Genomic DNA, 26,724 nt, shown 5'->3' on the forward strand with positions numbered 1-26,724 from the left:
TTTTTGTATCGTGTATACATTTGATATTTTATATAGGTTGCCAGATCTCTACGTTGTGGTTGTTTTGTTGTGTTACTTTCTCTTGATGGTGTTTATCCTTGATCGATTGGCTTTATCGAAGTGCAATGAACTTTGAGAGTAATTATAGACTATTGGGCTTGTAAGAAGCAGTGTGTGAAGTCTTTACTATAATCAGGTCATAAAAGCTTTACTCTTGTACTATTCAACTCCAGGAGATTCCCTGGAGTTCACGAGACGTCTGAAAGGCAAGATATAATGGGAACTATTTATTGAGGTTTCCTTAATGGTGTTTAGTGGTTTAGTCGTGTGATTAATTGCCTTGACTAGAAAACTACACTGACTGCTGTCGGCCTCTTTTTATATTGTGATCTCACAAGCCTTTCTACATCATTTATAAGCCCTTACAGTATGTGATTCTTTGTGAATGATGATGGAAATATTGTGATTATGTCTGATACTTTCAAGCAAAAACAGACTGTTATTTTGTTGGGTGGTTTGTTGGTCATGTTTTTTGATAAACTCTTTTGGTTGGAAGGTCAGATTTTTCAGGTTTTCATTGGAACATTTTGAATTTTATGTAAATGAAACGAATTAGTGCTTCACATGCATTTGGCCCCATTGAAACATGTACAACACACACCAAAGGATGAAACGTTGTCAAGACCAGGGTCATGTGACATCTTATTGCAAAGCTATACTGAAATTCCATCTCTCTCCACAGGGGGACAGCGGCGAGCGCGGTGAACCTGGAGCTAGCGGAGACAAAGGAGAAAGAGTAAGATACACTTCTTTTTTCTTTTTTTTTGTAAGATACACATGTGTACATGTAACATGAAATGGCATTTACAATTGACATACACTTGAGTTCAAATGTTTAGGGTTGGTAAGATTTTTTGATGTTTTTGAAAAGAAGTCTCTGATGACCACCAGCTCTGCATTTATTCAATCAAAAATACAGCAGAAACATGAATATTGTGGAATGGTATTACCTATAACAGTTTCTGCTTTATTTTAAAATGTAATTTATTCCTGTGATCAAAAGCTGAATTTTCAGCATTACTCCAGTCTTCAATGTCACATGATCCTTCAGAAATTATTTTAATTTGCTGCTCAAGAAACATTTCTTATTATTATCAGTTGAAAACAGTTGTTGCTAACTTTTCTTTGTTTTATTTTTTCATAAAAAAAGTTAGAAAGAACAGCATTTATTATATTTAGGGCTCGAGCACCGATGGTGTGAGGTTTTATTTTTAGTTTTATTTTTCCACACCCATGCTTGTTTGCATCAGCTGACGTCTAAATATTCTTAGTGATCCCATCGCAGAGAGGACTCACTGATGTGTTGATAAAAATACGTACATTTTTTTAATGTTTAATTGAACGTTCAATACGTTTTTTTTGTTTATTTGGGCGTTTTTAGGGATCAGATGGTTTACCAGGTCTGGCTGGGAAACAAGGCGATAAGGGACAAAGAGTAAGTAAAAAAATGTGAAGTTGATGGTATATTTCGATGGTGTATGGACTATTGACCAAGCATGTCATGTTTGTGCTGATGAACAGGGTGAACGAGGAGTTGCAGGTGAAGCTGGGTTACCTGGACCTCTCGGACTAAAGGTAAAACATCACCACCTTTAGACAGAAGAGTTAGGATATGTATGATTTGATCAGTTTCAAAAACAAACTTTTGTAAAGAGATTGTTATAATACTAAAAATAATTTATAATATGATACATCTTAATATGAAATGATGTGAAAAATATGACCACTTTGGTCAGTCTGAACAATTGTGGATATTAGCTATAAAATCAAATCAACATCAAATTTAAAATATTGCACAAATCATAACATGGTCTTAGATTATACATCTCTCTACTGTCTGCCGTTATATTAGATTTGGTTGTGTTCACTGTTGGGAGTGTTTTCTTCACGTTATCTGCTCTGTGTTGCATCATTTTTAACACAATCTGGCCCTTTTAATCAGACCTGTTTTAATTCAGGGTATGCAAGGTGATTCTGGTCCGCCCGGAGCACCAGGTCCGCAAGGGGTGTCTGTAAGTATGACGTGTATTTAAATCAGCTGCTTATACTGATGATTATAGAAACCCTCAGAGTAAAACAATAAAAACATACTTAAGACCTTATCATAAATGCAACTTCATATTTCACAATTGTAACTTCATTCTCACAAATGCATGTTTGTTTCTAACAATTGTTAATTCGTAAAGGGTTATTTCACCCAAAAATTTGAATTAAAATGAGTCATTAATTACTCACCCTCATGTCGTTCCAAACCTGGAACACAAATGAAGATCTTTTTAATGAAATCTCAGAGCTGTCTGTTCCTCCATTGACAGCTACGCAACTACCTTTTTTAAGCTTCGAAAAGTTCATAAAGAGTTTGTAAAACTAATCCATATTACAAATATTCTAAAGAGATGCTTTATATGATTAACATATTTAATTGAGGCTTTTATTCATTATTATTTAATATTATTATATTAAAGTTTTAGTACTTTTATTTTGGGATTTTTATGCGGTTTTTTTATACATTTTATTTTAGTTTTAGTGCAGTTCTATTACAGCAAGTTAAATTAAATGAAAATAAGAAATGTTAATTTGGCAACTAGTTAAAATATCTTTCAAGCAACAATAATGTTTCTATGGTTTTAGTTTTATTCAACTTTAATAATCCTGCTGTGAAGTTTGTAACATTAAGAGCATGTTGTGTTTTTCATCAGGGCGGTGCTGGAAATAAAGGAGACAAAGGATCCTCCGGAGATAGGGTAAAGAATGACTGACACCTGTCAATCATAACAACTATGTTACCACAAACATCGTTATAGGCTTAGTGACCTGAACCCCTTACGCTGAACTTTGGCACAGAACTTGTCCTTCACCACAGACATGAATGAGTCTTAAATCATGTAGCAGAGTTTTTGCACAGCCGTCACATCGCCTTCAGAAAAATGTAAAAATCTTTTTTAGTCTGTCATTGCAGAGCCTCTTTCACCCACTTCAAGGCCTGGGACAATGTTCCCGGTTGTCTTCCCCTTGTCAGCACCCCTGTTTTAGTTTTGATGCTTTGTAATAATTGGACGGAGTCCAAACTAGTCATTGTCCAAAAGCACTGTACATACCTGTCAGATCCAAACGCTACAGAGGGAATATTTCAATAATGTACGCAGGCAGACTGATAACTCAAACAGATGTCAGTGCTGATGAAGACTCCATATTTCCTGTTCTGTGGGGGCGTTGTGCAACCAGAGCGTTTCACATGGTACAGCATTACCGTCATTCCACAGTCTGTCTAACTGTACACCTCCACACACACGCTGAGGTTGTGAAGACAAATTTGACTTTTCTGAAACAAATGTAGGAGTTAATGCTGAGGCAAATTTGCGCCTCTTGTGACAGCAAAATGGAACTGAAAAAATACTGATTGGTTTCATACAGGTTTGTTTCGCCCCCTAAACTCACACCATTGGTTGAGCTGATGTTGCTGTATTTGACTGGTTGGGGTTCTCAAGCAAACACTATTTCCCCCAGGAGTCACAGTGTTACACTATCCAGGAAATCAGCTATTTTATTATGTTAGATATTTTAACATGGAAAAAGTACACTTTCGAAAAATTATGAAAGACAGTCCAAAGACTGTGAGAATGTGACTGTAAAAAACATTTCATTAAGTTTCCTTGCTGTATATGGTGAAAACTGTAGTAAATCAAACAGGACATTTCATTGTAAAATTTTAATTCAATTTACAGTTTTGGGGAAAATTCATCCTATGAAAAACCATAACCAGTGAAAAACAATAAGTTGACATTGCCAGTCCCATAATTCCCTGTGACAGCTTACATTTGATGTTTTTTTATTTATTTAAATAATTGTTTCTTCCTGTTTTCTTTGGAGATCAGTTAATCTGTTATTCGTTGCACAGTGCATTAGGATTTTGTGACATCTTGTCTTGTTAATTGTGTTTATTGCATTATTTAATGTCATGCCTGTTACCACGATGGTCTGTGCGACACTGTGCACCTTTTATCAGTATTATATCAGTTTGTGGGAAAAGCTATTTTTGATGAACTTTGATTCTACATGTGACTCGTGTACATGTGACTTTTACATTACCAAATCAAATTTTAGTGCATTAAAGGGATAGTTCACCCAAAAATGAAACGTTGGTTATTGCTTGCTTACCCTCAAGTTGTTCCATACCTGTATGAATTTGTTTCTTCTTTTTAACACAAAAGAAGATATTTTAATTAATGTTAGTAACCAGACCCCATTGACTTTCATAGTATTTTTTTTCCTTCTATGGAAGTCAATGGGTGCCGTCAACTCTATGGTTACCAACATTCTTCAAAATATCTTCATTTGTGTTCAACAGAAGAAAGAAATGCATACAGGTTTGGAACAACATGAGGGTGAGTAAGTAATGAAAAAAAGGTTAATAATTTTTTGGGTGAATTATCATTTTAATGGGTTGGTTTGTTAACATTGTATCAGTTAATGAAATACACTTCTTTTTTTTTAAAGTTAAGAAAACCTGAAATGTTGCTAACATATTTTTAACAGTTAAGTTTTTACCAGATTTTATTATTATTATTATTTTACAATGTACAAATTTCAGCTTTAACCAGCTTAGTTTGCCTTGGTAGGCAAAAATGCATTACTTTTAAAGTTAAATACTGGTGATCCAGTATTTATGGCTCCATATTTGCAAATGGAGCAAATAGGAATATTTTTAGAACCAATGCATAGTTCATCAAAACAGGAAATATCAGATTATACTTTTGCGAGAATGGTTTAACTTTTGAACTGAAACGACCTTGAACTCAAAATAAATGCATTATGCAAACTCATTTACCATCTGTTATATTTCCTGAATTCCTGAGCTGAAACAGCAGGCGCTGTGTAATGTATATCACACATGTTTTTCAAGAGCTTGTCATTTTATACTCATTTCCTGCTACTGCTGTCTGTATTAAAAACAACAACAACAACAACAACAAAAAAAACAGTCTAGACAAATTAAGTAGTTTAACGTTAAAGGAGTCGCTCAGCCTCGCTTCATTCCCAGAACAAATTGCGTGCTGTTAAAATTAGAGTCATTTATCAAGACAACTATCATGAAATTAGCATTGTGAAATTGAAAGCAGAATGTAGCACATAATTAAATATTGCGTATAAACTACTGTTCAAAAGTCTGGGGTCGGTAATTTTCTTAATTTTTTGAAAAGAAGTCTCTTATGATCAAGATTTATTTTATCAGCAATACAATAAGAACAGTAATATTGTCAAATATTATAAAAAAATAAAATGACTTTTCTATTTTAATATATTTTAAATGTAATGTACTTAAAAATGTACTGACCCTAAACTTTTGACTGGTAGTGTATATATTTTTATTACAGAATTTTCCATTCAATGATGTCTGACTTTCTCATGTTGTTTAGGGCGAACCAGGTTTAGACGGGTTTCCAGGTAAACCAGGTCTTCCAGGAAAAGAAGTGAGTGTTCAGAGGATTCTATAATGTATAGAATTTGTGCTTGTGTCACAATGTGTGCTTGTGTGATTCTATAATGTATAGAATTTGAGCTTGTGTCAAGTATTGCTATATGTTTGAACTAAATGACTTCATGCTCTTTTTCTCTAAAATCAGGGTCTTAGGGGGCTGAGTGGCGCTCCTGGATCAAATGGAGTCAAAGGAGAAAAGGTATGGACACCTTTTTTGGGGGATGCTGGTTTCTTTGCTTTTAAAGATCTGGGCAAGTCTTTTATTCATCCTCAAGTTGCTCCAAACCCATATGACTTAAAGTTTAGTCTCAATTTCAAAGTCATTTTTCATTTCTTTGGTAGTTGAAGATGCACCCAGATATATTTAACTCTTCCTTTTTCACATACAATCCCAAAATACATATATCTTTCTTGGAAAATTATAGTTTTGTATAATTTGTCTGTATTTCTCACGCTCATCCACAAAGACACCCATTCAAATATGCAACCAGTTGGTGTCATTTTATCTCACGCACACTTTCATGTACTTATTCCCAAAGGAAATTACAAAAATGTCAGACATTGCAGCTTGCGGTACAGACAGTTTAACTCTCTTAAACCATCCAAATGTTGTTTCATAATCTCTGTGTTTGTTTGATAGGGTGAACAAGGTCCTGCTGGAATACCTGGCAATGCAGTAAGACACTTGATTCGTAAACTGAATGAATTTAAATAGTAAAACAGCTGTATTGAGTTGCTCATCTGTGTTTTTCCTCAGGTTCAGATGGCAGGACTCAAAGGGGAGACTGTAAGTGTAGGACCTCTATAGAAGAGGAGTCTACCTTTGCTTCTTCAGAGTATTCTCTAAACTGTGTGTGTGTGTGTGTGTGTGTGTGTGTGTGCGTGCGTGTGCGTGTGCATGTGTGTGTGTGTGTGCGCGTGTGTGTGTGTGTGCGCGTGTGTGTATGTGTGGTTTTCAGGGCGTCCCAGGAGAACGAGGACCCCCAGGAGCGGACGGCCCCCCCGGACCTGCTGTAAGATATATGCTGTTTCAAACTAATTTTATTGTTTTAAAGTTACGTATTGGAGAAGTAAAGTTAGTTCTGAGAAAAGCTCCTGATTGTAGATGATACTTGATATTTTATATCTAATGCAATGACATTCAGACGTTTTCTTTTACATCGGGCTCAAGTGACCAAATATTTATTGAGATCACTGTACATTACATCCATGGTCTGTTTATGAAAAAAGCAGCATTGTTGTGCACTTCATTGTTTTTAATTAGCCTATTGGTTATGTTGTTTTTCTCAGGGCCCACCTGGACCTCCAGGTTTGCCCGGTGAGATGGGTGAGACCGGACAAAGGGTAGGACATTTATATTTGATTGTAATAATCCATCTCGGCTGCTTTTAACGGAGATGTGAGGTGTTCTTGAACCTGATCTGGGGTAACCATAGAGACTGGCTAGAAACTGTGGATCTCAGTTCATGTTGTGGTATTTTTGAGTGCTCTGTGGGGTCAGATTAAAGCGAGGAGCTTGTTAAGAAGACAGACAGGAGATGTTCAAATGCTCTCAGATGCCCTCAAACTGATGAGATGACTGCATCATTAAAATGTACTCAGGGTACTTGGAAAACATAGTTTCTTGTCAAAATTATAATAGCATTTGGATAACAGCTCCAAAAATGAAAAACAAGCAAACAGAACAAGGTTTTTGTGAAAAAACATTTAAATGAAAATTCTGTCATCATTGACTGACCCTCATGTTCGAAATCAGTATGAATTAATTCTTCTGTGGACCACAAAAGAAGATATTTTGAAGAATGTCAGTAACCAAACAGTTGATGGCACCAATTGACTTTCATAGTATTTTTTTCCTACTATGGAAGTCAATGGGTGCCGTCAACTCTCTGGTTACCGACATTCTTCAAAATATCTTCATTTGTGTTCAACAGAAGAAAGAAACTCATACAGGTTTGGAACAACTGAAGGGTGAGTAAATGATGAAAGATTTTTGTATTTTGTGGTGAACTATCCCTTTATCCAAAATCAAGCTTAGCGTTAGTTCTGGCAGGTCACATAAGTCAAGCTCGCATCAGCTGATCCACATCTACCTATTGTTCCTATTGTATATGACCCTATCACAGCATTCCTATATATATAAGGTCCATTCAGCAGATTTATCGTGTTGCTCAGGAGAAAATTACCCTCCTCCATCCCCAGCTCCTCCTTTCGTCCAGTCCGGATTTACCTTCTGCTATTCCTCTTCGAATCAGACTAATTTTTCTTGAATTGGGTTGTACATTAACTTATTGAACATAAATGATATCTTCAATACGTTCATGTTGGTTCTGTTTTGTTTACCCTAAGGAGGGTTATCTCTGCTCTGTTATCCATGCTAGGCTGGACGGATGGGCTGGGAGTTCTTGCCCAGAACAGAACCATAGACCTTATTCAAAGCAGCGCCAGAAGACCGGTGTGAAAGCGAGGCTGTGAGGGATAGACTTACCGTGTTTTCAATGGCATCTGCTGTAAAAAGCTGTATAAAGCTCCTAGATCACTTATAAATTGCCACAACTCATGTTGTCTGTTTTTTTTTTTTTGGTCTACTTTGTCTATATTTTTGCAGTGTTTCATCAACAGAACAAAACAAAAAATGAAATAACAGTACAACCCACTGAAGAGTATGTCTATCCCTCACAGCCTCACTTTTATTCCCTTTAAGAATCAAAAATGGCGCTGCTGTGAATAAAGTCACTGGCGCCAATCCGAACACTAGTGATGGGGACGAGACCGCCTATGCCGAGTCCGAGTCAAGACCGAGTCTTTGAAGGGTCGAGTCCGAGTCGAGACCGAGTCCGTAGGTTTTCAAATACAGTCGAGTCCGAGTCAAGACCGAGTCTTTGAGGAAGCAAGTCCAAGTCGAAATTTTGTCTCGACATGTCAGTTTTGATATTCATGATTTAATATCACCCCAGTTAATAATCAACAGTTAGGCCTACAGACTAAGCTAGATTGGGAATTGTTTAGGGGAGCAGTCTTAACGTCTTAATATGGACTATGCTTTTACTAGTGATGGGGACGAGACCGCCTATGCCGAGTCTGAGTCAAGACCGAGTCTTTGAAGGGTCGAGTCCGAGTCAAGACCGAGTCTTTGAAGGGTCGAGTCCGAGTCAAGACCGAGTCTTTGAAGGGTCGAGTCCGAGTCGAGACCGAGTCTTTGAAGGGTCGAGTCCGAGTCAAGACCGAGTCTTTGAATGGTCGAGTCTGAGTCAAGACCGAGTCTTTGAAGGGTCGAGTCTGAGTCAAGACCGAGTCTTTGAAGGGTCGAGTCCGAGTCAAGACCGAGTCTTTGAATGGTCGAGTCTGAGTCAAGACCGAGTCTTTGAAGGGTCGAGTCCGAGTCAAGACCGAGTCTTTGAAGGGTCGAGTCCGAGTCAAGACCGAGTCTTTGAAGGGTCGAGTCCGAGTCGAGACCGAGTCTTTGAAGGGTCGAGTCCGAGTCAAGACCGAGTCTTTGAAGGGTCGAGTCTGAGTCAAGACCGAGTCTTTGAAGGGTCGAGTCCGAGTCAAGACCGAGTCTTTGAAGGGTCGAGTCCGAGTCGAGACCGAGTCTTTGAAGAAACAAGTCCGAGACGAGTCCGAGAAAGCAGAAATCGGTCTCGAGCTCGAGTACTACATCACTACCAAACACTATGCTAAATGTCAGTCATCTTTGATGATAGTGGTCCTGACAGAAATAAATGAATTGCCAGGGCAATAAGTTGTCATATTAGATACTTACATTTCTAAGGCCTCTAAATTATCAACATTATCATAACTGGAAAAACCTGTCAGACAATCTTTGTCAGACATTTTTTAGGAACGCCTTTTCCTGTGAAATCTTTAATTATTTTTACAAAGTAAGTTTACATTAGAATAACTTTTATATTTTTTAGTAATATTTCAAAATGAACACTTACTGTACTGAAGCAACTGAGGTTTACATGATTACTTGACTTGCTTATCAATACATAATTAAAAAAATTGGGACTGAATAAAAACATAAATAAAAGTGTTTTATAAGAGTTTTCTTGAGTATGAACTCCATATTCTCGTATATCATACTATATGAGCCATACAAGTCTGATGTATCAAATATGATACTCATAAAGCACATATGCAAACTTTTATTATATATTTTTTATATTTTATCTAAAGTTTCAACAAACAAAAAATAGATTTTTCTAAGTATTATTTTATATGTCAGTTGAAGTACTAATATTCTTAACTTAAATAAAACTACAACTGACATTAAAATAAACTAAAAATATTTAGTTTACAAATTTTTCAATAAAGAAAGAAAGAAAAAAGTTAATTCAAAATATTAAGAACTATAAATACTATATATAATAGTATATAAATAATGATAAAGTGACACTGGTTTAGCACAATATTCACCCTGCTAAATGGGGCGAAAATTACAAAAAAGAGGCATAAAAGTCGTTCATACAGTATGAGTTAATGAGTTATGCATTATATTTTAAGCCATGAACAGACTGTCATTTAGGTAATCTGCGGCAGCTCTCAAATATGCCCATTTCATATTTACCACATGAAGACTGGCAGGTGAAGGCATTGGTTCTCGATTTTCAGTGAATGTCCTGCTTTAAAAACTCACTTAAAAGGAAACTTCACCCAAAATTAGTCCATGATTTACTCATCCTAGGTGTAAATGACATTCTTCTTTCAGACAGATACAATCAGAGTTATATAAAAAAAAATGTCCTGGCTCTTCAAAGCTTTATAATGGCAGTGAATTGCTTTTTCTGTTTTGAAGTCCATAAAAGTGCATCTATCCATCATAAAAATGGTCCACACGGACCATTGTATTCGTCAGGATGACTAAAGGGGGGTGAGTAAATCATGGGCTTATTTTAATTTTTTGGTGAACTATCTCTTTAGTGCACCTAAATCTGGTCTGCTGGTTCTAAGATGGTTTCCCAGCCTCACAAAGCTGTTATTTAGCTGGACAACTATCTGAAAAGTGCCACTAGACCAGCTAGGACCGGTTGACACTTCTGATACCTTTTGTCCTTGCAAATTTGAATTTGAATTTTTAGGTGCGCGTTCCTAGCTCAGTGTTGTATCTCAGCAGGGTTTGCAGGTGTTCTGAGTCTAGTCCAAGTTCTCCCAGTCCCAGCGGGAAACACAGGCTTTCAGAAGCTTTTATATAGGGAATCTAACACAGATATCGTGCACAGCACAGAAACACAGCGGGTGGCGCTTGAGTGAGTGATGCACAGCTGTAGAACGGCAGGGAGCCCTGAGTGAGACGTTAAAAGAGTTCCTATCTCTCTATTTTAAGCTCTTATTGCTGTAATACCTTCAAAATAATTTCCCTTGCCTTACGCGTGAGCAGCAGGGGATGCTGTGTTAGCAAGAGTTAGCATGTTCTGCCATGTCAGTGATTGAACAAATGTGAAAGTGAGGAAGAGAAATGTATGCTCTGCTTCTATACCACCTACTAAAACTCTTAATCAAAATTACTTTTTTTGTGGCTTTTAGTCCATGTCTAAAAGCTATTGGGCTATCTATGCTAGCATACGTAAACAACAGCAATATTTCAGATAGGGATATAAAAAAAGGCCTACCTAATACCGACTGCTAGCAATAGCAGGTAGCAAATAATGACAATAAAAAAAAGGCTGTTGGCTATAAAGGAAAGTATGATTCCTTCTATATGTCCCAACCTAACATCCTGTTTCAGTTGGAAATAAATCTATACAGGAAATAAAACCTTGCTCACAGGGTTAGGTAAATCCTTTAGTATTGTTGTTTGTTCTATAGCCATTTACTTTCATTTTTCTAATTTCTATTTAATATAGAAACTCATGCTGATAGCTAACGGAACATTGCCATAAGTGTAAATCAAGAGCCATTTCCAGTTTGTCCAGGAGAGGGCAGAACAACCCTGGTTATGTGCCTCTAATTAATGGAAAGTTACATTCAAGTCATTATGAGTCTATCTCAGATGCCAGATAGACGACATGAACTCTACCTGACCTCTCACAGCCTTTTTGACATTTCCATAACAAAGTTAATAACAATTAACACACAAAAAAGGCAGACTAAGAGATTTCAAATGCCTGAAAGGGATAGTTCACCCAAAAATGAAAATTCTGTCATTAATTACTCCCCCTCATGTCGTTCCATACCTGTAAGAGTTTCGTTCATCTTCAGAAACACAGATGAAGATCTTTGTGATTAAATCTGGGAGCTTTTTGTCCCTCCATTGACAGCTACGCAACTGACACTTTGATGCTTAAAACATGTCATAAAGAGATCATAAAACTAATCCATTTTTGATTGAAATGGTTTAGTCTAAATTTTCTGAAGAGACTCAATCGGTTTATCCGATGAACAGATTTAATCTAGCTAAAAAAGATGGATAACTGACTTAGAAAAAGGATATAGTTTGAATAAAAAAGTCCTATGCCTAATATAATCTTATCAATCAGACCAATATTGATTAAAAAAAATTAAAAAAAAGTATAGCTGATTTATTATTTTATTTTATAAATACATCTCCATATTTATTTCCATTACACATAACGCAAGCTCATGAGACATTGTCTTCTCTGTTTCTCTAGGGTAAAAAGGGGGATGCAGGATTGCCGGGAGTTGATGGTCTTCCAGGACCACCTGTAAGAACCACCAGAACATTCAATCTTACTCTGAGCAGACTAAGCAACTCTTTGCTCTTTTATTTTTCTTTGTTGCATTTTGGGTTAGTTTTTAGACTATGTTCAGAATTAAATACTACTGCTATTGCATAGCCTAGTATATGTATGATAAAAGGATAAAATATTAAATGTTTTGACGAATAATAGTTCACTTACGTATTTCATATGTACGGAAAATAGTTCATACTGCAGAAATAGTATGAGTATTATGATGTAGATGGCATTCTGAACATGATTATGTTTTTAAAATATCTAAAGTCTTTTTAAAGTAACAGTGACCTCTAGTGGTTATTAGAGGAATGAACATCATTCAGATTAAAAGACAAAACACGTTTTGGTAAAGTTAAGTGCAGTGATGATCATGTAAATCATGCAAGTCATTTCAATGAGCACAAAATATTGTGTGTGTGTGTGTGTGGGGGGGGGGGGGGGTTCTGGGGGGGTTCTGGGGGGGTGGGAATGCATTGACTCCAAAAATCTATTAAAAAGCAATTGAATTTCTAATGTAACATTCCAAGTTTTATTTTTGTTTTTAGGGTCCTCAGGGGCCTCCTGGACTTGGTGGCAGCCCTGGACAGACGGGGCCTCCAGTAAGTTTACATACACCAAAATAATATGTCACAGCCACAGAATAGTATACAGATGATATTTAATTGATCTGTTTGTTCTCACAGGGATTACCCGGTGAAATCGGCTTTCCAGGAAAACTAGGAGAAGCAGGAAAACCAGTGAGTCGCTGTGAATTTACCCTGAGTACTCAAGCATATTGTTCACACTTCAACAATCTGTTGCCTTATTAACGGAACACTCATTTGTAGTGTGGAAAAACTTGTGGAAATAACGATTTTAATGGTAATTATTTTTTCAGGGTCCGCCAGGAAAAGATGGATTGGATGGTTTCCCTGGAAACGACGGCGAGAAGGTTAGAACTGTTTTAATGAGGCAAACTGTGAACTCAGTTCTCTGGAGGCATAACTTCATCATTTATACACTCGTCGAAAGGCCAGATCTGGTTTTTGACCTTTTCATTTGTGTTTTTGTTGCACTACAGTTTTTGTAATTATTTTGCATTTCCATTAGGGGCAACGAGGAGAACCCGGACAGGACGGTTTCACTGGTAAACCAGGATCGAAGGTAAAGGGTGGTTTAGGATCTGGGGTGGAAATCCATTCTTTTTTATCACTAATGCTACTTTGTCTTTCTCTCAGGGAGATGAAGGCCCTCCAGGACCCCGAGGACCTGCTGGTGAACGGGTGAGGAAAGCAAAACTTAAATGAGTTCTGCGAATGTCTTGGCAAAAGCACATATGAAACGTGTCTTGTTCTGTCTCAGGGAGAGCCTGGTTTGGCTGGGCAGGTCGGCCCAATGGGACCCAAAGGAGAGAGAGGAGGCCAAGTAAGACTGTATACTTTATGGACTTTTGTTTGAAAGAATCAAATTCTCTCTCTGCTCTCTTGATGTTTTGAGGTCAGAATCAGGTGTTTCATTGATTAACAGAATCAATAGATATTGATTTGTAAAAAATATCATGATCTACTGTAGAAAAACTCTACTGTGAGAACCATCATCTATTCACTTCTCTTAAGACATGTTCAGACTTGAACAAAGATGGTGAAAAAATATAAGAAATGAGTCTTATTATTGTCAGTTTGAGTCCTACATTTGTCAGATCTTCATCCGTCTGTCTGTCTTGTAGGGGGAGAGAGGGAATGAAGGACCTACTGGATCAAAAGGAGACAAAGGAGACAAGGTGGGAAGCAAAGACTGCTGGAAATGTGCATATACAGTATAGACCTTATGTAGCCCTGCCCCTTTTCAGCGCTGCGCTCGTTGTCTTTTGTCTTCCGGTCTGTATTTTCACAGCGATCTTGCGTGTTTATGAATGAACAGCTTGTTTTAAAATCTTCCCGGTCTACTATTTGTTAAGACATCGGCTTTAAACATTACAATCCTCATGATAACTTTCGTTAACTTTACATCAAGTAAATCCACTTCAAAAGCTCATTACTCCTGGACAGCAATGCCATAGAAATATACAGAGCGACCGCAAAAACAGAAGTTCAAAGACAATATTCTAAAGATGGCCCTCGTTTCTCTGGCACATAAGGTCTGTAGATTGGGGCTAGTAAGTTTTTTTTTAATTTTTTTAAAGAAATTAATAGTGTCCAGCAAGACACGTGTTAAATTGATGAAAAGAGACAAAAAGACATTAACAAAATATTTCAATTTCAAATAAATGCTCTTTTGAACTTTGTATTCATCAAAGAATCCTAAGCAGCACATTGAAAAAATACTATCAAAGTTTTTTTGAGCAGCAAATCATTATATTAGAATGATTTCTGAAGGACCATGTGACACTGCAGACTGGAGTAATGATACTGAAAATTCAGCTTTTCATTACAGGAATAAATTACTTTTTTAAAATATAGACCATTTTGCAAGATGTAAACAACACTGGTCCAGAAACACTTCCTGTTTCAGTTTGTAACTGGTTTCTATATTTCACATGTAAAGAAAACATCTTAAAGATGTTTGTTTAACGTTTTGATACAGTTTTATTTGTTCTGTTGGTTGTATTTTATTTTTATCCCAACGTTTATGTAGTGTTAAAAAACTGAAACAGGAAGTGCTTCTGCACCAGTGTTGTTTACATCTTGCAAAATGGTCTATATTCAAATGGAAAATGTTATTTTGAAATGTAATAATATTTCACAATTGTACTGTTTTTAATGTATTTTTTTATCAAACAAATGCAGCTTTAGTGAGCAGAAGAGACTTCTTTTTAAAAACATTAACACAACTTTTGAATGGTAGCGTTCATAGTTAATTCATAGTTTTGATGACTTGAAATTTCTAAAAATGAAAGAATGACTAGATGATTATCTAAGACTCATTTTGTTGTGTTTGTGCCTACAAGTCACCTCTGCATAATGGCATTTGTGATATAAACACATCAGGCTTACAGAGGCTCGTTTTTGAGCATGTGTTGCTGTAGGTTTCACACATGTCAGTGATGGTCTCCTGAGGTCATGAGGTTGTTAATGAGATCATTAACATGCTGACAGGAGGAGGATATAACCTCTCTATGTGACTGTTTTTCATTCATACAGGGTGAGGTGGGCCCCAGGGGTCCGGCCGGGGTCCCGGGCAATGTGAGTACAGTTGATAATTGGCATACTGCATACAGATATAACCATACAAATATACATTTACAGATGATATAAATAGTTATCTGGTAATACATCAGATGAATAAACGAGAATAGACTTGACAGTTATGAAATCTCTTGTTCAAGTTTTTAGTATTTAATCATGTATTGATGTGGCTCTTAATTCATAGTATTTGTGATGTGTTTTTTTTTTTTCTGTAGGTGGCCAATGTGATTCCTGAACCTGGCGAACCGGTAAGTTATCAGTTTTGTCTTGATTTTGAGCCTATTTTGAGTAATAGATTTTGAGAATAGTTTTTTAATAGATATTGTGAGTATATCTTATTTAAGTGTGTTTGTGTCTTTACACTGAATGATATTTTGATATATTTTAATTGATGCACTCATTTTTAAGGTGAAATACTTTCTGGAGCCACTGTATCGTATAATAAAGCAGATATTTTGCCTGTTTTACATTCACATTTTAAATTTCCTGATCTTTAGGGCAAGCCGGGAGAGAAGGGAGAGAAGGGAGATCAAGGAAAACCAGGCGAGATGGTGAGCTTTCCAACACTTCCAGAATCATTTAAATGTAATCAAGTTGTAGGAATCATCTCAAGAGGGCAGTAGAGAGTCAGGTTTAGTTGTACGGTTTCATTTACAGAATCACTTTACTGTGACTAGTGCATTCATAATGCAGACATAATAAAGTCTGCTGTCAGTTTGAGGAATCATGAGGCAAATGTACTTGAAAGGTAACAGCTAAATATGTGCATTTCATTTCTGAGAACAGCCACCTGAAGTGTTTCACGCATTATTTGACAATAGATATTAAGGGATTCAACGTTGCATAAAGGAATATTAATAAACATGAAGGTCAGGGGCGTTGTATCCCATCAGCTGATATTATGTACCTCTGTGTGCTCACGCTAAAAACATAATTCTGCTATAGGACACCATCTGCTATAGTTTTAGCACCTGATACTATTTCAAAACAGGTGAAGGTGCATTTTTGCCCTGAGCTATTAATAAAGCAGATCCTGGAATCTCTTCACATATTAGTGCTATTGACACTTACTGTAGCTGTAAAGTTGTTGTTTTTCTGTTAAATTGTTGACATTTCAGTTTTGACATCTCCAAGATGAGCTTTTCTGCATACTCAACCTCTTGACTTATTAATATTTAAAAATCAATTAAAGAAATTAAGCAAATAAAGTCTAAAAGGGTGAACAACTCAAGCACATCTTTACAGGACATCAGTTTATAAATATCAAAGTGAAAGTTTGGCTGATGAATACAATTATGTCACATAACCAAACCGTCTAGTAGTGTGGGCTAATTAATATTTATGTAGTCATATTGACATCATGACTGGCTCATCTTCCGTCCTCCCACTCTAACACTTATAATGTCAGTTAATGCTTTATACTTATAATATTATATTATATATAAAAAAATGATATTTCTGTAGCTGAACTCATGAAGCTCTCTTCATCATGCACTCATCTAATAAAATAGTCCAGACACCAAGCGGTGCATCATTTACAGAAACACAGACAAGCTTGTTACGATGATGTATCTGCTCTCACCTGAATGTATTAGTGTGAAATGAGAAATCTCTGTTGATTTACTGCAGTTCTCACTAGTCAGGCCAAATGCAATCATTTCTGTCAGAGAAACTGCCCTGATGTCATCTTAAAAGAGAGCCAGGTTTCATTTCTGGAGTGCAGCGTAAACTTTATGAGATTTCAAAGTCACCGTTGCTGGATAAACTAAAAAGTATATTAAAATATTTATATTCAATTACACATTACACACTTTGAGGATTTTATGGCATACATTCAGACTTGTTACTAAAATGAATCTGACAAGCTTCACAATCTCTAATATTCCCAGGGTCAAAGAGGACTTCCTGGAGAGCAGGGATTCAGAGGACACTCAGGACCTGCGGTAAACCAGAAACACCTGAGCTGCGGTCATTCATTGATGATAATTGTTCATCCTTAACCTTCATACTCCAGTCATACCTGTGAAAATGTCAGTGATTTTTAGAGAAATGGAGATGTTTCTTCTGTCTTGATGTCTTTCTCCTGTTGGTGTGAACAGGGCCCTAAGGGTGACGCTGGTGATAAAGGAGAGGCAGGGAGACATGGAGACCCAGTGAGTTTGTCTTCTTCTCACACATGATGTATTTATTTGTTTCCGGAACTATTCACTGGCAAACTTTTCACTTTCTTTAGGGTCCGCCCGGATTGATGGGCCCTCAGGGGCTCCGGGGGCTGCCAGGCAATGTGGTACATTCTTAAATAAATTCTTGCCTTTTTTGACATCCAAAATACAAGATCCCTTTTAGGAAACGTACAATTTGTGTCAAATGTGTAAATGCATATGGTGTCATATAAGCAGGTTATCATTTTTCTGGTAGTCATCTCACTAAAAAATACCTTTTAAAATGTAACTTTTGCTAGTGTGAACATCTTGTCTGTGTATTTTTCAGGGTATTCCAGGCAGTATCGGTCCACCTGGTATCGCTGGACAGAGAGGAGAGAAGGTACAGAAATTAAATATTCAACTAATAAAAATGTTATATATATATATATTATGTGTACACTGATGAGCCAAAACATTTAGACCAGTCACAGGTGAAGCAAATATTATTGATCATCTCCTAACAAGGCCACATATTAAGGTCTGGGTAGATTAGATGGTAAGCAAACCCTCAGTTCTCGTAATCAGTGTGTTGGATGCAGGAGAAACAGACATGAATAAAGATCTCAGTGACTTTGACAAGCGCCAGATTGTTGTGGCAATGCGACTGGATCAGAGTATCTCTGAAACGGCAAGGCTTGTGTGTTGCTCCCGGTCAGCAGTGCTGAGAATATACCAACAGTGATCTGAGGAGGAACAAACTACAAACGGGTGACAGGGTGTTCGACGCCCACGGCTGATCAATAAATGAGGGCAATGAAGGCTGTCCCTTCTGGTCTGAGACAACAGAAGGTCTACTGTGGCACAAGTCACACCAAATTTGGGGTGTTTTCACACCTATAGATTGTTTGTTTTGTTCCGAAACAGAGACTTAATTTGTTACAATGGTGCATTTTCTTCTTAGTTCAGTTCGCTTTCACAAGGCAACCCTTTAAAAGTGTACTAAAATGTGTTTACGCAAGTCACATGCGAGTACAACTTTCCTCTTATTGATCAGAGTCTCCTCTGCATCATCCATCAAAATGATTGACAAGTTTGCTCCATGAGCTTATTGTGGCTTTAGAAAATGTTATAATGCAGGAATCAAGGCTTCATGAAACAGCATTGTCGCACGGAGAAGCGCAATTGTGCTCTTTAGTTTTTCAACTGTGATAACTAATGTGCTCACTCACAGAATCAAACACTACTGCTATTTATACAGCACATATCCCGTTATGAATTATAATACCTTTTGGTCCGTTAAGTCGTATTGCTGTCACACCTCAAGGGAACCGCCGGAGTACAGGCGATCTCAGAGCGATTGTTTTGGTGTGGATCTGAGCGTGATTGCCGTGCTCACATATGCCTAAACGAACCAAGGGAAAAAACACACCAGGTTTCGAAACAAACGCTCACGTGTGAAAGCAATGATGGTTATGGAAGGAATGCATCATAACACACAGTGCATTACACTATGCTCCGTACTGTATGCCACAGACCGATCAGAGTGCCTTCCATGACCCCTGTCTACTGTTGAAAACGCCTACAATGGACGTACATGAGTTTCAGAAATGTATCTTGTAGGATTGGAAGAAGGTCATCTGTGCGGCGATGTCCTGTGGAAGTGATGCACCAGGAGAAGGGAGTGTGATGCTCTGATCAATGTTCTGCTGGGAAACCCTGGGTCCGACCCTTCATGTGGACACATGCCACCTATCTAAACATTGTTGCAGGCCAGGTTCACCCCTTCATGACAATACTGTTCCCTGGTGGAAGTGGCCTCTTTCAGCAGGATAATAAACCCTGCCACACTGCACATATTGTTCAGAAATGGTTTGAGGAACATGATGAAGGGTTAAAGGTGTTGCCCTGGCATCCAAATCACAATCCAATTGATCATCTGTGGGATGTGCTGGACCAACAAGTTCAATCCATGGCGCCTCCACCTCGCAACTTACAGGACTGCTAGGGCTCTCGTAGAATCAGAAATATCTGATGGATCGACTTGGATGGATGGATCTGATTGATGCCTTGGTGTGTCAAAGCTGTTTTGGCAGCACACCAAAAGCATACTAGACTGGTGACCATAATGTTTTGGCTCACCAGTGGATTATTGTATCAAGTTATTTATTATTATGAAACATAATTTACCCTGTCCGAATCAGATTTTTTTTCTAGGGACATGTAGTCCCCCCCCCCCTCAGATTTTTTTGTTTGTATTTATGGCTATTTACATGCCACCAGGGAGATGCAGGTAAAGATGGTCCTTCTGGACCCCCTGGTCCAACCGGTGAGCCTGGTTTAAGAGGAGAAATCGGTTTGCCAGGAAAAGGCAAAGAGGGAACAAAGGTAATGCATTGATTTTGTGATTCATAAGCTTGATAGCATATTTTTGTTACTGATGTGACTGTTAAAATTGCACATGTTCTGTGTATTTTCAAAACTACTGGCCAATTAGCTTTGGAAGAAAAGAGCCTGCATTTTGTTTCATTCTCGTTTTAAGGTTTCCCGTCATGAGCGTGTACAATTGCTTTTAATAAGCTGTTTACATCTTGTGCTCTGGAGAATCTTAAAGTTGTTTACCCTAACTTTTTCCATTTATATCTGCTGATTGTGGTTAAAAGCACTGAAACGTGGAGAATAAAACTACCACACATTAAACTAATGAGTCAATGAGACTGTGGCTGCAGGTGTTACAGGGGAACTGGGGTTGTTTTATAGTTGCAGCTGCCTTATTTTTCCAGCTATACACACACGCACACCGTCTATCCAACAGAGATACATGCTTATTAACACGTGTGTGTATAATAATCAAATGGAGGAATTTGAATGCCGTATTATTGGCACCAAACAAAATGGCATCATTGGGGATTTTCAGTGAATCATGACATAAATTTAATTCTGTTTGTCTCTGTATGACTTTAAATATTTGTAACTTTTTAACCCTTTATAAATATAAACTAAATATGATTTTGTGAGAGGGAAAATGATAGGAGTAATACAAGATTGAGAGAAACGAGAAGCACAGTATTAATCTGCTTTCTGTAATTACAGGGTGATACAGGACCTCCGGGTCCAGCTGGACCTCCCGGACTGAAGGTAATGAGTCTTCTGTGTGTGTTTTTTTCTTGTTACAAGAAAGAAGCAGACTTTATTTTCCCTTTCATCAGCATGAAATATATTTTTGGTTTTTTTTAAATATCATGAGCAGGTGCGTGTTCACCAGAGGCAAACGCTGAATCACTTTTCATTGGCATTTCATTTATGTGATGGTTTTTACTGAAACGTCAGACAGCCAGATAATGATAGCAAAGAAGTTTTCCTGGGGAAAAAGTACCAGATATTCATTATGCAACTGTTCTACTGTATCAATCAGTGTTTTACCACTGCTAGACTTAATAAATGCGGGACATGCACTCTCTTTTAAATGTTTAGATTCAGTAAGATATTTTTTAAAAAGCTTTTAACCAGAGAGAATGCATTAAATTGATCACAAGTTATAGTAAATACACGTATAGTATTACAAAAGATTTCTATCTCTAAGAAAATTCCATTTATCAAAGAATTCTGGAAAATGTTTCCTCAAATATGATTCCACAAAATGTATTAAGCAGCACAGCTATTTTCAACATTGATAATGATAATAAACGTTTCTTGAGCAGCAAATCATCATGTTAGAATGATTTCTGAAGGATCATGTGACTCTGAATACTGAAGTAATAATGCTGAAAATTCAGCTTTGATCACAGGAATAAATTACAATTCAAATATACTCAAATAGAAAACACTTAATTTAAATCTTAATATTATTTTACAATATTAAATACTAACTGTATTTTTGAGCAAATAAATGTAGGCTTCCTGATACAGACAGACAGAAAAAATTATAGATAGATAGATAGATAGATAGATAGATAGATAGATAGATAGATAGATAGATAGATAGATAGATAGATGGATAGATAACCATACTAAATATATGTATTACAATAAAGACACAACTTCGAGTCAATATTATAAACATAAAAGAATAATATCTTATGCAGCAATACATAGAATTATCATTTTTATTTTGGAAGTGGAATTATAATTATTCAGCCCTGTTTATCACTTTTTATTTTGTGTTTTAGGGCTTGCCCGGCCCACAGGGAATGCAGGGAATGCCTGGAAACCGAGGACCAGCAGGAGAGGGAACCACTGGACCCCAGGTACAGAAACACACACAGTCATGCAATCTGCTCATTCTTTCATTGCAATATCCAATCAAAACGCAGTCATTTTCACATAAACACTAATATTAGCAACACAAATAACTCCAAAAAACCATATGGCCAAAAAGTGACCTTTAAAATTTTGCCATGCATTTGGAAAGCACTTCTTGAAAAGAATTTGAAATTTGAGCAAACACAAATGCATAAACAAGCACACACACTGTATGCACACACTAGAGAGAACATGGTTTTCTTATATGAAAGCTTATGTGACTTTTCCATCTATTTCTGACCCAGTTTACTGTCTTTTTTTTGTTGTTGTTCATGGATCTGAAGACAAACAGAGACACATTACTTTATGTATCATATCTGAGTTTAATTCTGTGTCTTTCTCAGGGGCCTCCCGGACCTCCAGGGCCAACAGGAGCTGCGGTAAACAATCTCTTCATATTTATATCACTTTCAAATGAAACAGATGCTCACAGAACAGCCTTAAGTGACGTGTCATGTTTGATTTTCAGGGTTTGAGAGGACCTCCAGGAGTGAGTGGACCACAGGGGCCCGCTGGACATAATGTAAGATTCATTTGGATTTACTTGTACAGGGACAATTCTGTTATTGTAGCACTATTAGCTAAAGGCTACATGTAAACTGTAGTCCCTGGAATCAGATGATTTATATGGCCATGGATACACCATGTTACTTGTTTTGTTTCGCATCAATACTTTTAAATGAGTTCTTAAAACCGCGCTGCACACAACCAAAGACGCTCTGTAATTTGGGCCTGTAATTTGCTACATGCAGATAGTTAGTAGAAGGTTGTATTTATAATTCAGTGAGATTTCATATTCACATTTTAGAACACATTTTTTGGATAAAATTAATAAGATTTGCTATTAAAACTGGTCAATTTTTACAGAAGTTAGAGTAAAGATCTACTTACGTTATTGGTTCGAGTTAGTAATGCAGGTATTACTATTAATATTGCTTAATTTTAGAGTTACCATTTAACTGCTTAGCAACCTGGTTTCATTTTTTTTAAATCCACGCAGAACACAGTCATTCAACATCTCAGTACAACATCTGTACAATGACAGTGAAGTGCTTTACTCTTCAATCCTGAATTGTGATGCAGAACTAAACCCGTTTCACTGCTGTGCTGCGGATCTCATTCAGTCTTCTTTAGGATTCAGTGTCAGTTTGTGACTAACACTGTTTGAATGTGTTTTCCTGTGATGAGGATCATAAGCAGGAGTCATGCTCATGTACGTGTGTGTGTGTGTGTGTGTGTGTGTGTGTGTGTGTGTGTGTGTGTGTGTGTGTGTGTGTGTGTGTGTGTGTGTGTGTGTGTCTACTTGCAGGGTTTACCAGGAAGACCTGGAGAGAAGGGCTCTACTGGAGAACCAGTGAGTGATACCTGTTCATCATTTAAATATGGAATCATCAAATCAGCTGACATTTAATAGTCACCTGCTGCTGAGGAATCATATAAGCAGTTAAATATGTTTTATATTGAGTTTTGTTTTCCCAACCTCTTTTCCAGGGAAAAGCTGCAGACATTCCTGACCTGAAGGTAACAGCCATCCACCCTTTTATTCATCCACTCATCCACCCTTTTATCCATCCATCCATTCATCCATCCACCCTTTTATCCATCCACTCATCCACCTATCCATTAATCCATCCATCTGCCCATTCATCCATCCATCATTCTATCTGCCTATCCTTCCATTTGCCCATCCATCCATCCATCCATCCATCCATCCATCCATCTGCCTATCTTTCCATTTGCCCATCCATCCATCTATCCATCCATCTGCCTATCTTTCCATTTGCCCATCCATCCATCCATGGTGGATAGGACATATTAAAGGACATGTATATTAAAGTGCATAATAGAGATCAGGGTAGGGTCACACCATCCATAAGTTCTTACTTAAACTGTGACACAAGAGAGTCTTAGTAAGTATTAGTTAGTTTGCAGCTAAATCTTACTTAATTTGGCTGCACTATTATATTAATTAAAGCTCCATTACACAATTAAAGCTCTCTGTAATATGTGTAGTTGCATAATTTGCCATTCATCTTTATTGATCAGATATAGTGTTGAAAACCCAGGATTTTGAGTTTATTGTGTTAGTTCTTGTTACAGTAAGTATTTCCATTCTTGTTAAGGTTGTAACTTCGCCTTTTTCTCTTTCCCAGGACATTTGTTCAGATTGTCCCCCTGGACCATCTGGACAACCAGGTACTCCAGGACCTCCTGGTGACACAGGTCATACTGGACCACCTGGGAAAAACGGACAGGATGGATATGCGGTGAGGAATCATGATTTCGAAATCCATGTTTATTCTTTAAGCTTAATGGAACTGAAATATGACAGAAGTTTATTGAATGGAAATATAAACATTTAATCAGTTTACCTCCATTTAAGACCTCAAATAATAGATTAATTTATGAGTCTTTATTGAGATTTAACTGGTGGCTTTTGCAGGGTCCTCCCGGACCAACAGGACCCGCAGGACCTCCTGGTGCTGATGGAACCAAGGTTAGAATGTAGACGATATATATACAGTCAAACCGACATTGATTCAGACACCTTCAACATTTCTCACATTATCACAGTTTATTCGCTATAGTTCAGAAAATGGTAATACAATATAACAATAACTCAAGTTATCAAAACAGTTGATATTTCACTGGTTATGTCCATCCTTCTGTTAGACTGTCTCACAGTTGAACGAGGTTGAATAGCTGTCAGATGTTCAATTAAAGTACACAATTAGATGATACCAATTTAGGACAACCAAATACCAAGCAATGCTTAATTTTGTTCAGTCTGCGGTGCAAAAAGGTCGCATTACCAATTAAAGAAAAAACACTTAAGCAAAACATGGTCAGGTCAAAGTGTCTGAATCATTTTGGTCCCAAATTTGCATACTGGTAGTCCACTGTATGAAGAATTTTTGGGCATAATATGGCACAGTTTACTTTATTTTGTTTCACTTACATAAATTAACTATTGTGTCCTGCACCCACTAGTAAACAAATATTAAATATGATATCTGGTGTCTGAATAACTTTTGACTGTACACATTACACATGCATATTCTTTAAGTCTACCTACCCTTATATGGGTGAAATATACTTGTGTCAACCGGCAGCATTGCATCACTGGTGTTTGCTTTAAATAACTTATTTGTGTTCCGTTGCAGGGGGTCAAAGGTGAAAAAGGTCCTCCAGGAACACCTGGAGAAAAGGGTGAAAAGGTACTGTCAACCTACCACTTTCATCAATGTTAATACTGTATGTATTATAAGTATATTCAGACTATTTGACATACCATTATTTTATCCTTATGCCACATCTTTCTCTCATTGATTTGCACTTTCCCAGGGCAACTCAGGACCTCCTGGTTATCCTGGGGCTGCAGGAGCCATGGGTCAACCTGTGAGTATTTTAAAACTCCTCTTTCATAAAAGAACACTTCCAGACTGTGTAGCTATACTAAAAGAAAACTTACATTTCTGCTGTATCTGCAGGGTAATGATGGAAACCCTGGACCTATTGGACCACCTGGACCTCCTGGAGAAAAGGCAAGGCTAAAATGTTTTGTTCTGTGATTTGTTGGATGGATTGCAAGACTGGAATCTTTATGTTATTGATGATTGATAGTCATGAGAATATGTTTTACCAGGGTAAAGAAGGACTGAAGGGAATTCAGGGACCTCCAGGCCTGCCGGGTCTAATGGTGAGCGATTACATCTTTCATTGTTTTTAAAATGTCCTGCCATTTTTTAGAACATACACTGACGTTCAAAAGTTTTTTGGTTGGTAAGATTTGGTAAGAAGTCTTTTATTCTAAGGCTGCATTTATTTGATAAAAAATCAAGTGTCCTAGTGTCAGTGTCACATGATCCTTCAGAAATCATTCTAATATGCTAATTTGCTGCACAATAGACATTTCTTATTATTATTATAAATGTTGAAAACTGTTGTGCTGCTTTTTGTGGAAGCCATAACAATTTTTTCCCCCCAGCATTCTTTGATAAATAGGAAGTTCAAAAGAGCAGCATTTATTTGAAATGGAAATATTTTACAACTTGTTTTTACTGTCATTTTTGATCAATTTAATGTCCTTGCTGAATAAAAGTATTAATTTCTTTAAAAATAAGTAAATAAAAAAACTAGGTGAACATAAGCATTTGAATGGGAGTGTAAATCTAATAACTCCAATGATGCTGTTTTTGTTTCCGGTGCCTACATACTGCCTGATACTACACATTCTGTGCCGAAGGGCATGATGGGTAAACATGGAAAGGATGGCAGACCAGGAGAAACAGGAGAGCCGGTATGAGTCTGATGTTCTGTTTGCATACCAGCATCCTAGCCAAACTTAGTTCTGCATATACAGCCAGAAACATAAAAAAAAGAGAAAACTTGATTATTTTCTTTTCTGCTAATAGGGTAAACAGGGAGAGCCAGGAACACCAGGAAGAGATGGACTCAGAGGAATGCCTGTGAGTTATGACTAAAAACCTAATGAAGATTCTCTTATTCTGGATTACGGATGGATTTCTGTAGAAAGCTGGACTATTTCACCTCACACAAATGTACCATGGCATTATTATCTGCTACCTATACCTATAGGCTAAAATATCCACATTTATATTTGTCTTTTCCAGGGGTTCAAAGGTCACAGAGGGGAACCAGGGCCACCAGGGTCAAAGGTTAGTCAATGTCAATTGAAATCAATGCGCAGATACATTCATATGCAAAACTTCAGCACTAATATATGCTCCATAAATAATTCAGAATTGTCATGGGTTCTGTTTATAAATGCTGACCTGTCATACTGGTTACATTAGGGGGAAGATGGGAAGCAGGGTGTTCCTGGACGTGAGGGTCCACCTGGGAAAGATGTGAGTAAACAC

General features: G+C 37.2%; 1 protein-coding gene across 6 annotated transcripts in view; it reads left to right on the forward strand.

The window, feature by feature from the left end:
- Positions 1–26,724, forward strand: part of col22a1 (collagen, type XXII, alpha 1) — a 60,531-nt gene that overhangs the window by 27,662 nt on the left and 6,145 nt on the right. For 5 of the 6 annotated variants that reach the window (XM_077194940.1, XM_077194943.1, XM_077194944.1 and 2 more), the window contains 43 exons: positions 743–796; positions 1,442–1,495; positions 1,582–1,635; positions 2,019–2,072; positions 2,760–2,804; positions 5,478–5,531; positions 5,685–5,738; positions 6,180–6,215; positions 6,297–6,326; positions 6,499–6,552; positions 6,830–6,883; positions 12,151–12,204; positions 12,780–12,833; positions 12,918–12,971; positions 13,112–13,165; positions 13,324–13,377; positions 13,452–13,496; positions 13,576–13,638; positions 13,940–13,993; positions 15,354–15,395; positions 15,614–15,646; positions 15,896–15,949; positions 17,288–17,341; positions 17,498–17,551; positions 17,632–17,685; positions 17,889–17,942; positions 19,823–19,927; positions 20,633–20,677; positions 21,709–21,786; positions 22,186–22,221; positions 22,311–22,364; positions 23,151–23,195; positions 23,333–23,362; positions 23,995–24,108; positions 24,285–24,338; positions 25,006–25,059; positions 25,187–25,240; positions 25,333–25,386; positions 25,488–25,541; positions 26,088–26,141; positions 26,257–26,310; positions 26,476–26,520; positions 26,659–26,712. In XM_077194940.1, coding sequence (XP_077051055.1) covers positions 743–796; positions 1,442–1,495; positions 1,582–1,635; positions 2,019–2,072; positions 2,760–2,804; positions 5,478–5,531; positions 5,685–5,738; positions 6,180–6,215; positions 6,297–6,326; positions 6,499–6,552; positions 6,830–6,883; positions 12,151–12,204; positions 12,780–12,833; positions 12,918–12,971; positions 13,112–13,165; positions 13,324–13,377; positions 13,452–13,496; positions 13,576–13,638; positions 13,940–13,993; positions 15,354–15,395; positions 15,614–15,646; positions 15,896–15,949; positions 17,288–17,341; positions 17,498–17,551; positions 17,632–17,685; positions 17,889–17,942; positions 19,823–19,927; positions 20,633–20,677; positions 21,709–21,786; positions 22,186–22,221; positions 22,311–22,364; positions 23,151–23,195; positions 23,333–23,362; positions 23,995–24,108; positions 24,285–24,338; positions 25,006–25,059; positions 25,187–25,240; positions 25,333–25,386; positions 25,488–25,541; positions 26,088–26,141; positions 26,257–26,310; positions 26,476–26,520; positions 26,659–26,712 — 2,304 coding nt within the window. Of the gene's footprint in view, positions 1–742; positions 797–1,441; positions 1,496–1,581; positions 1,636–2,018; positions 2,073–2,759; positions 2,805–5,477; positions 5,532–5,684; positions 5,739–6,179; positions 6,216–6,296; positions 6,327–6,498; positions 6,553–6,829; positions 6,884–12,150; positions 12,205–12,779; positions 12,834–12,917; positions 12,972–13,111; positions 13,166–13,323; positions 13,378–13,451; positions 13,497–13,575; positions 13,639–13,939; positions 13,994–15,353; positions 15,396–15,613; positions 15,647–15,895; positions 15,950–17,287; positions 17,342–17,497; positions 17,552–17,631; positions 17,686–17,888; positions 17,943–19,822; positions 19,928–20,632; positions 20,678–21,708; positions 21,787–22,185; positions 22,222–22,310; positions 22,365–23,150; positions 23,196–23,332; positions 23,363–23,964; positions 24,109–24,284; positions 24,339–25,005; positions 25,060–25,186; positions 25,241–25,332; positions 25,387–25,487; positions 25,542–26,087; positions 26,142–26,256; positions 26,311–26,475; positions 26,521–26,658; positions 26,713–26,724 lie in introns of all 6 variants that reach the window. The other variant, XM_077194942.1, reaches the window with a different exon arrangement.

The sequence above is a fragment of the Siphateles boraxobius genome, unplaced genomic scaffold (genome assembly GCF_051911475.1).
Source record: "Siphateles boraxobius isolate OS27281-9 unplaced genomic scaffold, OSU_SipBor_1 33, whole genome shotgun sequence".
In the NCBI taxonomy this organism is placed as follows: domain Eukaryota; kingdom Metazoa; phylum Chordata; class Actinopteri; order Cypriniformes; family Leuciscidae; genus Siphateles; species Siphateles boraxobius.